The sequence below is a fragment of the Abrus precatorius genome, unplaced genomic scaffold (assembly GCF_003935025.1).
Source record: "Abrus precatorius isolate BTA unplaced genomic scaffold, Abrus_2018 Scaffold7, whole genome shotgun sequence".
Classification (NCBI taxonomy): domain Eukaryota; kingdom Viridiplantae; phylum Streptophyta; class Magnoliopsida; order Fabales; family Fabaceae; genus Abrus; species Abrus precatorius.
The window spans coordinates 17,524,024-17,537,482 of NW_020874417.1; the positions used below are offsets into that span (position 1 = coordinate 17,524,024).

The 13,459-nt window shown below is 33.1% G+C and overlaps 2 protein-coding genes across 3 annotated transcripts; both read right to left on the bottom strand.

Moving 5' to 3' along the window:
- Positions 1–2,177: 2,177 nt before the first annotated feature.
- On the bottom strand, positions 2,178–5,050 carry LOC113872553 (pentatricopeptide repeat-containing protein At4g02750-like). Its single transcript, XM_027510187.1, has 2 exons — positions 4,229–5,050; positions 2,178–3,502 (listed from the first exon to the last, which is right to left on the bottom strand). Exons 1-2 carry the CDS (start codon positions 5,028–5,030, stop codon positions 2,559–2,561), a joined length of 1,746 nt encoding a protein of 581 aa, XP_027365988.1. The 5' UTR covers positions 5,031–5,050; the 3' UTR covers positions 2,178–2,558.
- A 2,113-nt stretch (positions 5,051–7,163) lies between these two features.
- LOC113872292 (protein SCAI) lies at positions 7,164–13,459 on the bottom strand. Of its 2 annotated transcripts, XM_027509734.1 has the most exons (9): positions 12,764–13,459; positions 10,423–10,626; positions 10,081–10,323; positions 9,605–9,671; positions 9,325–9,513; positions 9,056–9,147; positions 8,332–8,511; positions 8,119–8,255; positions 7,164–7,948 (listed from the first exon to the last, which is right to left on the bottom strand). In XM_027509734.1, exons 1-9 carry the CDS (start codon positions 13,262–13,264, stop codon positions 7,762–7,764), a joined length of 1,800 nt encoding a protein of 599 aa, XP_027365535.1. In that variant the 5' UTR covers positions 13,265–13,459; the 3' UTR covers positions 7,164–7,761. The 2 variants fall into 2 exon arrangements, with proteins under 2 accessions (XP_027365535.1, XP_027365536.1); XM_027509735.1 differs by lacking the exons at positions 7,164–7,948; positions 8,119–8,255 and having other exon boundaries at positions 8,361–8,511; positions 9,052–9,147; positions 12,764–13,437.

Sequence of the window (13,459 nt, forward strand, 5' to 3'; positions counted from 1 at the left end):
ATTTAACTCATTAAAACCTCTAAAATTTCACAAAATAGAAAAATTCAAAAATTTAAGTTTAGAAGGATTTTGAGGATTTAGAAAAATATTCTAACTCTTTTTTTTAAATTAATTAACTCTCAAATAAAAATTAAATTATTCTATTTCATTTCTTTTCTTCCCCTCTCCTCTTAATCATAATTCCTGAACAAAATCTTAAATTAAAAAAATTAATATTTTAGAATAAAAGGACTGAAAATTAAGACAACAAATTTTATTTAATTAGCACACATTCTTTAGATAATTCTAATTATTTCATAGAATATATTTAATAATTTTAATTAGCATATTTAAGATATTTTTGTAATAAGATTGAAGTTCATTTAAAACTAATTATTTCTTAAATAAATTTAAATATATTCAAAATATGATTTGAAAATTGTTGAAAAAGTCAAATACCTCACAAACTGCACTTAAAGGTAAAACTAAATAAATTTTAATGTAAAATTATATTTTAAGCTAAAATTATTGTTTGTTAAGGAATAAGAAAAGAGGAATTTAAACGAAGAAAAGAAACATCTTATTTTAATTCACAAAAGGTAGAAAATAGGTGATAAAAGGTAAAATAAATAACATTATTATTATATACCTAATATATATATATAATTAAGGTTAAGCTTGTCTAGTTAATTTATTTTTTCCTTTTTAAATTTCTACTTATAGAAGTGAGTTGAAGTTGATTGAAAAAGGATTTTGGTTTCTCTCCTCTACTTATTTTCGACAAAACAATATTGGAAGGAGAATATTTGATTCCAAAATCAAATTTCAATCAAGTTATTTTACTTGTTTTATTTTCTCTTCACAAAATTTTTTTTAGTATTTTTAAAATAAAAAAAAGTTAAATGGACCTTTTAAATGTGAAAAACAAAATACACATAATCAAAATTAGATGGAGGAGTATGGAGAGTCCCAAGAATTGAGTTGCGTCTCATCTCCCAATTCTTCAATTCATAGATGATTGTAAAGATCATACATTTTATTCCTCAACATATATCCAACAAACCTCAATTTGTCGAGTTTATAGTGAATGATTGAATGCCGATTTCTTTGAAAGTTAACAGAATTAGTAGCTGTGACGGCATAATCTTCAAATATTTAAGCATACCGGATAGGGAAGCCGAGCACTATAGTCGAACCTCACTGCAGGGAAACAATAAATTTGTCATAAAACCACTTCATGCCAATTTCTTTTTAAACCTATTGATAATTAGTACTACTAATTTGGATTTATCTGTTTCAAAATGAACCATGTATTTTGAAGGCAACGTACAGAGTGATAAGTTCTTAAACAGATAATATTACAGCTACCATTAACAGTTATCAGTTGCAACTTAGATGTTTTCAGTTTCTTATACTTGATATCTTTTACATTTATCAACAAATAGTAGTAAAGTACTTTTATTACAATGCCACATGGTATTTTACCTTTTTTAAATATTATTTAAATTTATTACTTTTTTTTTATTTTGTTTAATTTTATTTATCTTATTTTTACGTTACTTGATATTTTTGTGTTCTATTTTTTACTTTTTAATTATGTAATTATAATCTTAGGAGAAAAGACTATAAAAATATAATAATATTGAATAAAGTATAAAATTGTTTTTTTTATACCTGTTAACTTGAGAAAATAAAAAAATCATCAATACTCAACATCATAAAAAATCTATTTTATATATTTTATTAAATAAAATATTAAAATCATTAAAAATAAATATTTTATTTAATGAAAATTTTAAAATTTAATGAATAGAAGAGAATTAAATAATTTTTTTTGACATTCAAGACCTTTTAATTTCTTTTGTACTCTAAATTGTAAGTATGAATTTCTTCATACACCCGGACATTACAAATAGTGCGTTGATAGTGAATGGTCCTTAGCAAACTTTTCAACACAGCAAAGAACCAAGCTTAATTACCCAACTCAGCAAATTTTCTTTCTTAAATAAAATAAAGAAGAAAAAAATGTCAAAGATAAAAAAGGTGAAAAGAAAAAGTTAAACAATCAAAGGGTTTAACAAACCCAACCCAAGTTGATGATGGTAACCTCACAAATTGCTGGAGACAAACAAGATAAACCAAAGTCAAAATGAGGCAAAATGATAGCTCAGGAAAATGATGAACCTCTCTTTTTTTGGGGTATAAAAAGGCCTAGATGTGTTAAGTTTCAAGAGCTCCTGGAGTTAAGACATGTTTCAAGGCTCAAAAAGAGCTTATAGAAATACCTCCAGATCATCTACCAATAAGATCCTCACATCGGCAGTGACGTTATGGCCAGAAAGAATCCTAGAGCTAAATATGAGATCCACCAATGTTGTCAACACTTTAGATCTTTCCAGTCCCTTATTATTAAATTGAATACTTGGCTAGAATTTTCGTATTCCGAGCCTTTTATTTATAGAAGTTAGAGCTCCTTTGGCATCAAGTGCTGAAGCTTAAACATTATTTCTCTCGCACCCTCGCTCCCAAAAAATTATGTATCTTCACATATCAATACAGTTGGGTTAACTTGCATCCTGTTACACGAAAATTTCTTCACAGTCACCCTTTACCTTCATATGCAATGTTATCCTCCTTAAAGCAACATGAATATCATTAATATTTGGATGTGATGGATCCCCTCCAACGAAACAATGTGTTTTGTTTCCAATCTGCAACCAACTATAAGCCTTTTGTTTCTTAACTCCTTGCTCTTTCATCAGAACCCTGATTCTATTGACATCCTTCCACATGCCAGCAGCAGCATATATATTAGATAGCATAACATAAGCACCAGAATTAAATGGATCAAAATTCAAAATTCTTCTAGCAGCCAGTTCCCCCACTTTCACGTCTAAATGAACACTACAGGCTGCAAGAATAGCACCCCAGATGCTAGAATCTGCCTTGAATGGCATCTCCAGGATTATTTTGCAAGCTCTCTGGATCTGACCTGCTCGACTCATCACGTCAACTAAGCAAGCATAGTGTTCAGGCCTTGGTGGAATACCATAATCATGAACCATCAACCTAAACAGATTCATGCTCTCACCAACCTTCCCAGCACGACAACACGCAGATAGCAAACTCAGAAAAGTTATGCCATCAGGTTGAACCCTCAATGTTACCATCTGGTCAAAGTAGGAGCGTGCTTTGTCATAGAAACCATGCTGTGCAAATGCAGCAATTATAGTGTTCCATGAAACGAGGTCCGGATGGGAAATTTGTCCAAAAGCTAACTCAGAATCAATAATTCCACCGCATTTGCTGTACATAGTAATCAGGGCATTACTCACAGACAAATCTGAATCAAAGCCATGCTTAATAACAAGGGCATAGGTCTGTCTTCCTTCTTCATGTGATGCAAGACTTGCACAGGCAGTGAAAAGTGAAACAAAAGTCAAGTCATCGGGTTGCATACCAGTTCTAACCATTTGTGAAAACAAATTCAGTGCCTCTTCCCCTCTCCCATTTTGGGCATAACCTACAAACGGTGAATAAATTATGAAAAGATGGAATAATAATAAAGAAAAAAAATGCAATGACAGAGTAGAAGAAAAGAGCCTCCTCCTCCTAGGACCGCAACACGTTATTGTTTTTCTCCCTCCTCAGCAGTTTATTCAAAATATGCTGCAAATGGATCAAGCTTTTCTAAAGTGAGCTTAATTTTAGAGCAAGAAAGGGAGGTGCATTTAATCTAGCTGTATTTACTAAAGACCAAGGTTGTTTGTTTGTTTATGCTTAAAAGAAGTGATTATACGATACAACATTCTTCTTAGAAATTTTTTCAAAAGCTATTATTTTTAGCTTAAGAGAAAAGTAATGGTAATTTTTTAAAGTTTTTTTTAAAAGAAAAGAATATTAACGTACTATAAGAACATTTTTGATTAAATATAATTAGTAAATCTTAATCATTACAAGCCCTTATTTAAAAGATTTGCACCCTTATTCATGCATGGTCATATTATATTACTTATTACTTGCATAACATAAAAGCTGGAGAGGATCCTTTTTTTTTTTCCAAAAGATTTGTGCGATTTTTACACATTTTAAAACACATCCTTTAACTAAAAAAAAAATCCATTTAAAAAGCCTCAAACGTACCGGCTGAAATATGCAAACTACTGGTGGTGGGTACAACACATAATGGCCAGAAGGCTGAAATATCGAATGAATAGGAGAATGAGAACACTTGGCTTTAAACGCGTACCAGTTATGATTATATTCCAAGAAATGCGATCTCTGAATCGAATCTCTTGAAACAAAGTCATAGCCTCTTCCATCTTCCCATGTTTACAAAACCCAGTAATCATAGCAGTTCTTGCAACATCATTCTTCTGCGGCATTCTTTCAAACACTTTCCACGCTTCTTCATACAAACCATTCTCCACGAGACCATTGATCATCACCGTCCACGTAACCGCGTTCCTGCAAGGCATCGCATCAAACAGCGCCCTCGCGCTTTGAATTCCACCACCTCCTTCCATCCTCGCGTACCCATCGATCATCGTGGTGTACGACACGACGTTCGGAAATGGCATCTCTTCGAAGAGCTTCTGCGCTTCCCTCACGCGCCCGAACCTTACGAGTCCCGAGATCATGGCGTTGTACGACGCAGCGTTCTTCTCCGGTGTGGCGGAGAAGTAGCGGAACGCGTCGTCGAGCATGTCGTTTTGGACGCACGATGCTATCATGGAGTTCCAGGAAACAACGTTTTTGAGTGGCATGGAATTGAAGAATGTTCTGGAATGTTCGAGAAGGTCATTTTGCCAGTAGGTGGAGAGCATGGTGTTCCATGTGACGACGTCTTTTGTGGGCATTCTGTCGAACAGTTTGCGCGCGGCGTCGACATTTCCGGCGCGTGAGAGAGCGGCGATGTTGAGGTTCGCGTGGTACACATCGCGAGTGGAGAAAAGGTTGGCGAGCACAAAGAGGGAGGGGCACTGGCGCACAGACACAGTGGAAGATGAGGTTTGGTTTATCAGTGAAACTGAGACTAGGCCAGTGAGCATGGAGTGTGCGCAACTCACCAACCCCTAATTCATATTTTGTTTAGGAATATATACATGAAATATATTATTTAAGTAGAAATTAATTTTACCAACTGTGGTCGTTGATATTTCTCTTAATACATGTTTTATATTCAAAATTTGTGTGAAAAAATACCAGTGGTCTTAGAAAAAATATTTTTAATGATCTATTAGGAGGTGCTTAAGGTTTCACTTGCGCTACCCCAGCCTGATTTTAATTCTCTCCATAAAATAATAATAAATAAATATATCTGGGCTTAATTGACTGCATTTTGCCATTGTTTGGGCTCGGGCTTGGCTTATTGTCTGGAGCACCCTGCCATTAATTGTTTCTAAAGGTGTCACATGGATTAATCTTAATTAATTTAGCTTTAATTTCTGTGAAATAGAATAAAAAAATTTATGAGGCCGAAAGTTTATCATCTCTTGTGGGGCAAAAAAAAGCCTGCAGATTAACTGGGTTAGGACTAATCCATAAGTTGATTGTAATTAAAAATGTTATTATAATTCATTAAAAATATTTATTTTATATAATATATTTTTTATTATAAATTAGTAGATAAATAAAGTTACTTAAAAAATAAATGAAGATTATTAAATTTTTATAATGTTAAATATTTAGAATAAATTATTGTTATTAAATAATATTAAATAAAATATAATTTATTATCAAATTAAGTTATATATTTATTTAATTTTTATATATTATTGATAATTATTCAATCATAATAATATTTTTTTATTTATATAATTTATAAATAATTTTTTAACACATCATTTTACAATTTTATTTGAGTATTAATTATAAAATTTTTTACATTTTAATATTTTTATATTATTATTTTTTATTTTTTTATTTAGTTTAAGAGCATTATATATTTAATAAATATTTTTAAAGTTACAATGAGATATAAAACTGAGTAGTAACGATAACTAAATTTATTAAATTATCTATTATCATCATTATAAAAATTATAAACATATGATACTTAATATTGCAAAATTCATTAATACAAAATAACTCATAAATTTAATAATGCTTGCAAATTTAAATTTTAACTCATCTTAATTTAATAAAATTAATAAAAAAATAATTTTAAAATATAATTTATATATTTAAAATATAAAATTTAAATTAAATAATTAATAAAAATAATAAATAAACGCGTCTTTTACTATAAAATAGTATAATTTTTTTTAAAAAAATGAACTAACCCATCTTTAACTCTAACTCCCCTCTCTCTTTCTCTCTATACATATATATATATATATATATATATATATATATATATTATAATATTAATATCAATATTAATATTTTATCTTACGAAAATTTTAAAAAATCCCATTTATTTTAACATTTTTGTGCACTTTAGTTAATCTTTGCACTAGGTACATAATTATAGATTACAAAACTCTCTCCCTTTTCTTCACTTTTCTGTTTGATATTAATTTCTTCTAATATGGCATATGCTTTCAAGATTTTAGTTCTAGTTATTATGATCAAACTGAACGCTGTTTGTTGTTTCATTTAATTTTTTTTTATTTGTTTAGTTGTGATATTTTTTAAAATTTTTAAATTCTTTGTGTTGGTCCCAAAACCGTGGCCATGCTTGGGTTTACCTGTGTAGTTTGGCTTATAATTCAGCGTCCAGTGAGCTTTTCAAACTGCAGTTAGACCGTGCCTAATCTGACTTAACCTGATTCGTGTGTAATGGGATATCAACATGGTGACAAAATAAAAGGGATATCAACATAGGTTGAGTCGGACTGCTATAAAATGTAGAGTTTGAAAATGAATTTTCAATTAATTCTTAAAATTTTCAAGAACATATCTAAATGTAATTCCCAAAGAATGGAAATACATCGATAGATAACATTACATGTTGCCGGCGAAAGAATGTATAGAAGTTAATAAAAATTCATAAAGGTTTTTTTTTTCTTCAAGGAGATAGAAGACGGATAGATTGTATTTAGAGCAGTTAGTGAGTCTTGGGAGCCGTTTTGTAGTTCAGTTAATGAAAGACGGCATGCACATAGGACTAAAGTTAGGAAAGAGCGATAATTCTTCAGTTTCTAATTCAACTATAGAGAAAATAATGCATGAGCATTTGCCAACTACGATGTTTTTACTTTTTATATCTAAATATGGTAAAACACTAAAATTGAATATACATGGTAAGTAATTTACTTTCGAGTTTTGACAGAATTAATACATCCTTCTCAACCAAAGTTGTTTCACCACCGTCCAATTCTGCTCAAAAAAGGTAAAAATTAAAAAGAACTTCCTGTTTTTTTTCCTTTGCAAAGCTATGAAATATGAACAAATACAACTGATTTTAAACTAAACTACTATCTTGCCACGTTACCAAAAAACAAGACTACCTTGCCACGACCAAACACAAGAAAAGTCACCAGGCACTCATCATCACCTAACCTTAAAAGTAAAGAGCCAGCCACCAAATACAGCTTATAGATCAATGAAGCAGGTGGGGTCGAATCAAGCAACACAACAAATAGAGCTGCAGAGGCAACCATAGCCAACGATTTGTTTTTTCCATCTGAAAGCCCAAGACCCACACCACAAATACTCGTAAAAATGTCGCAGGAAAGGTCAACTCTTACTGTGTTTTGTATTCCTTTGATCCGAGAATCCTTAGTTTCCAAAGCCTGCATATAAACCTAACATTTTACTATTTTTAAAGTCCCAATCTTATGTTTCAGTAAAGTGAAAGGAGTCAGCAACGTCAAAGTGCTTGGCAAGTTGCACAACAGCAGAACGCACGGCTTCAGACGTTGGTGCAACGGAAGTGGGTAGATGGGGTAAGCAAAGTGGCAGATACTGTTCACTTTCCTCACGTGGGCAGAAAAAAGAGATCACGGATCGGCAGAATATGAATCTGTACATGAATGATACACGTCATTCAACAATTCCATTCAGTAACCTCAATTTAATAGCGCGTGAAGTCTAGATATTATTTTGTCGTTCACCAAAACCAACAAAGCAATAACCAATTGAAATAAAAAAGTGACTGCATCGGCTAATTCATTAAAAACCTAGAGTATTTACCTTAGAATAAGCCGTCTTAAAAATGGATCACTTATAACCTGCGCCCATACTATATCCATGATAGTTGATGAGCATAGAATTATTTCCCACTCAGTGAAAGAACTAGCGATTATGTTCTCTGCTTCAATGAAGACATCCTATATAGAGGTTAACACAATAATTAGGCCAACAAGTTAATAAGAGAAATATTAAAAATTATTCACGTATACTTACTGTATCAGCCTCATTGGGGAAGAGGCCAATCATTTGACAAAATGCTGACAAAGGAGCAGTCAGAAAAAAGGTAAATTGACCTCCATTACTTGAATTCACATCAGATGGATTCTTGAAAATCGGTCTTAAAGGAGAAAGAAATAGAGCAGCTGTTTCTCCCCTTTCAGCACCATGTAAAACCTGCAATAATTTGTTACGTAAACAATCAATCAAGGCATGTCAATGTAAATAACATGGGTCAATCAATCCACAAGCCAACGAAAGACAGAATCTTTTAATTCCTATCAATTCCAATATACATTCAACATGGACAAGCTAAAAAGCAAAAATTCAATAATGATTGGCTCCCACAAAAATCTATCACAGAATCATTATAACCCAGAAAGATGCTGTATTTATCATTGCTTTTGTAACTACACATGGAATGTTGACAACACCATTTGATGGTTTCTGGTTTTTTCTTTCCACCCCTTCAACTCTGTCCTTGGAGAAAATTCTGCATTCGGGTTCAATTGTTGAAGAAATTCAACAAGGCAGGGTTTCCGATGGATAGTGAGTTAAAATTCATTTTGAAGTGTTAAAAATAAAAAACCCAGATTAGACTAAATACACTAATTACAAATGTCACCATGCCATTAACAAGTAAAATAAAATTTAAGGAATATACAGAACAGCACTTAACAAAATTTTCAGGCAATTCATTCACAAGTTTTGACAAACCTGCCTTGAATGCATGGCTGTTATCACTGTCAATAATCAAGAAGAGAGGTTTCCGAGTGAAGGGGATAAGATCACCAGGGTAGAGGTTACTTGAACCTGATAAATCAAATAAAGCATATATAAGTGCAGCTACAACAAAGGTACTTGTTTCTTCTATAAAATTTAATTAAAACAAACACTAAAAGGGAAGAAAAATAATATATTTTTTTAAACATTTCCTGGAACAATCTGAATAGAAATTTGACATAGAACAGACTCAATGCAAGTACTTACCACCACCTCCCTTGGGACCAAACCACAAATAATTGTCATAATAATTCAATTCTCTCTTGCCATTATTTTGAGATTCGGCAGGTCCAGAATTCTGTCCTTGGGAAGTCTGAGAAAGGACTTTGTGTCTTAAATATTTGGATGAACCTCCGGAATTTTCCACCTGAGACACATTATTAAGACCAGCTTTCCCTGCAAGAGTGATCATGAAGGTAACTAACCTAGTATAACAGGACATTACTAAGACTATTTATACATGAAAAAAGTTAGGGCAAATGTAAACCTGAGGCTGAAAGATATACTAGCACAACACTATCTGGAGGCAGCTCCTCACAAATTGTAGCCATAACCTGCATAATAACATGAGGCTCAATATAAGAAATAACAAATTGTATGTTCAACAGCCAGTGAAAGATTGTATATCAACAGGATGTAAATAGCCATATTTAACTAGTGAAAATTTTGGTATTGATTCATGAATCAGACCACACAGCATGAAGGAAAAAAACAAACACAAGCGCATGAAAGTGTGCACAAACAGACAAGCAAGCATATGGTAATCTATATACACACTGGAACCAATGAAGACACTAAAAGCAGAAAGAATATCCAAGTCATGTGATACGATAAGGCATAAAAATCCCCATGCAATATTAATTGATGCTGACAAGGCCTGGTCACTAGAACAGGATATAAATTTTAGTATATAGACAAGCAAGTATGCAAAACACAAACTTCCTGATATGCTTGAAAACTCACTGCTATCACGTGTGTCACAGATGGACGGTACATGGTAGCCTTTCTAGGATTAGGAGGTATATTTGGATCAGTCATATCTGCAGTAAGATTCATGTCTATTATCCCAGAAGCCCCTGAATGATCAATTGAGTCACCATTCTCCTTAGGTTTAACTGTATGCTTTTGGTAGAATATTCCACTGGGCTCCCATTCTAAACACTGTATCATTCTGTAGATGTCCAATGTAAGCTCAGCAAATTTGACCTGAAAGTGAGAATATATAAAGATTCAGTCCCTTTCAGCTATTTAAGTAATTTATTTACCCAAATTTAAGGACTATTGGGGCCATGAATCAGTATTAACCTCATTTCGATGATAGCTTGCCAACACTGCATCTTGAAATTTTAAAACCCTTTTTGCATGAAAACGAGCAACATAAGGAAGAGAAGCTCGGTGAGTATCAAATGTGGCACAATAACGCATGGGCCTGAAACTAAAGCCCTTATCAACTTGTGTGAATCGGACAATTTCTTGCACCACTTGCTTCCATTCCTTAAAGTTAGTTTCCTGAAAATAAAAAAATAAAAAAATTCACATTCACAAGTCAAACAGCTGATATAGATATATTTATTTCTCTGGATAGATAGTGGAATACAAAACATCAACAAAATATATCATCTTAAAGTAAACCACAAAGTTCAATGTTAATAATGAACATTATGAGTTAAAAAAAATTACAAAACACAATCAGATTGAGAAGTGGAAGCTTGATTTGAATCTTGTACATTAACAACTGAATATTCAAAATAATGCAATTAAATAAATTTGTAAGTGATGGATATTTGAGGCAGAACAATGCAGAGATGAACAAGATCTCACAGGTCAGAAATAAAAAGTTAAAGTAATTTTTAAAACTTATTAAATATAGCCAATTGGACTGTTGTCATGAAAATAATGAAATATTTCGGCACAACATCTACTGATCCAATCATGTGTAAGGCATTTAGGAACCTCAGAATCTTTGGTTTCATTTTGCCAACTGACAGTTTTCACTGTTATATGCTTGCCAACAAGAACTTCATACGAGAATTTCAACATAATGATAATCGAGTTATATGTGTGCCTGGGAGCATATCAAATAGAGGATGCTCTTATAAGAGTAACTAATTTTGACCATACAATCATAAATGTTAGATTTAAGTAAAAAGATCTCAATCTTGCCCATCTATGTTTGGTAGTAAGGTCCAGAATAACTCCTACGTCTCTCGGTCTCATTAGATATGCATCTAATATATATATTGACAAGGTTTGAAAAGAAAATCATCACCGCACCAACAATGTTATTCTGGACAATTGCCTCCCACAGTCATTATTATACCATCATAATCAAAAGTCAACACATGTAATACGTTTAGGAACTTCAAAAGCATTTGTTTTAGTTGGCCCACAGACAGCAATTTCTATCTTTATTGCTCCCTCCATATCAAATTATATCTCTTTGACTGTTTTAATTTGTCTGAAAATGTTTGATACTTAAAATCAAGTAAACTTTATTTATTTATTTTTCTGATTATACCCACATTTATTGATATCTCACCTAAATACATAAATAGATTTACAACTATATCCTAAGTCTTTTAATAATGCTATTTTCAGTTGAAAAAAAGTAGAAACTTGTGTAATTAATAATTTTCTTAATGATTGATATATAGATTTGAAAAGAAAATTATCACGCACCAACAATTTTATTCCAGAAAACTAGCCCCCATACTCAGTATAGCATAATGGAGTATGACTTGAAATTAAGTTGATTCAAGCACTAATATGGTTCTAAAGAGGTAAAGTTTCATCATTTACTCTCTTTAATGCAATAAAACTGAGAGCTTTCAATAACCTTGACATAATCTATTCTAGAAAACACCAGCGATCACTTTCATAGTTCATACAGTAGTCAGGTGTAACCAAAAGAAAAAATTGTAAGGCCTTGAAGATAACCTATTGTAAAACAAAGGGAATGAAAAGTTTGCTTAAATTTTGTATATGTTGGATACCCACCTATTTTCATCCTGGTCCTGGGGAATCACATGTTTATGAAATAAGGATTACATTACTCTTAATTAGAATTCTCCTACACTAACAACGGGATTGCCATCAAATAATGAAACCACATAACTTAATGACATGGATTCTATATTTCTTCCAAAAACAAACTCTGACAGGGAACCAATAACCGTGTATTCTACCATATTAGATGCAAAAACCACAAAGCATTATCACTTGGTGGGGTCGGTACATAGGATCAAATTATTGAATCGTCTCTGTTCTGCTCTATGATGTAGCATAAAACCTAAGACGCTATTCTAATTATTTACAGATGAAACCTACATACTGTAAACCAAATAAAGATACGATGACCAGAACCATTTGATCTACACAGAACAGCATCTCACTTAACCTCTAAGTCAGTATTCTCACCGATGAACTTAAAAAAGGAAGCAACACCAGGCATATCATACGTCGTTACACTCCTAAAACTTCATTAGAAAAAACAAGAAAAGAAAATAAATGAATAATTATTAGTTCACTTTCTTTCCCGGCTTCAATTGAAAATTGAAACTGAAAATTAAGCTAGAAACAGATAAAATTGACAGAACGCGAATCAGTTAAGTTTAGCTCCAATTTCAGAAGAAAAGCAATGCATTACCCGAAAGTTACTCTTGCAATCCTCAACCAAAGCGACGAAACATTCCATGAGGTGCTTGACCATCTCGGTGCGGTTCAAAATCACCGAAACCAACAAGAACCGCGCATAGAACCGCAACTCCTTAGACCTTACTCCCAGATCTTTGATGGAAGCTTCGGATCCTTGGAAGTACCTTCTACTGAGTATAGCTTCGTAGAAGACGTAAGCCTCCACGAGGAACCTACACTCGCTGGTCCTCATGTACTGGCCGAAGTAGAGTTGACCGATTCGACTCGCGATCTCGCCGATTTCCCACCGCTTGAGACCGCACTGAACCAGCTTCACCCGATTCTCTTGCTGGTACTTCCACAGGCGCGTGTACGCCTTGAACACCTTATGGAAGAAGTGGTTCTGGCTCACGCGACCGTACGCCGGCACGTCTCGAACCCTAGCGAACTTACGGTCGGCGTTTTCGACCAGCGCTCGGAACGTTTGCAACGCGAGGTCGTTGTTCTCGGACATGCCTGCCGGAGAAAGAGGAGATGGCTCTTTTTCAGTTCTCCGTCCGGTGCCGGTCCTCGCCGCCGGTCATCGGAGAATTCGAATCGGATAGAGGGAAAACGAGTGATAATCGGAAAATAAAACGAAATGTGTGTTTTTTGTGTCGGAAATGCAATAGAGGAACGGGGAAGAAGGGCGGTTACACTTTTTGTTTGT

Coding starts and splice junctions, on each gene's coding strand:
- LOC113872292 (XM_027509734.1), bottom strand. CDS start 13,264: ATGTCCGAGAACAACGACCTCGCGTTGCAAACGTTCCGAGCGCTGGTC. Junction 10,324..10,422: donor CAAGCTATCATCGAAATGAG/GTTAATACTGAT, acceptor TCTCACTTTCAG/GTCAAATTTGCTGAGCTTAC. Junction 8,512..9,055: donor ATAACAGCCATGCATTCAAG/GCAGGTTTGTCA, acceptor AAATTATTGCAG/GTTTTACATGGTGCTGAAAG.
- LOC113872553 (XM_027510187.1), bottom strand. CDS start 5,030: ATGCTCACTGGCCTAGTCTCAGTTTCACTGATAAACCAAACCTCATCT. Junction 3,503..4,228: donor TTGGAATATAATCATAACTG/GTACGCGTTTAA, acceptor CACCGTTTGTAG/GTTATGCCCAAAATGGGAGA.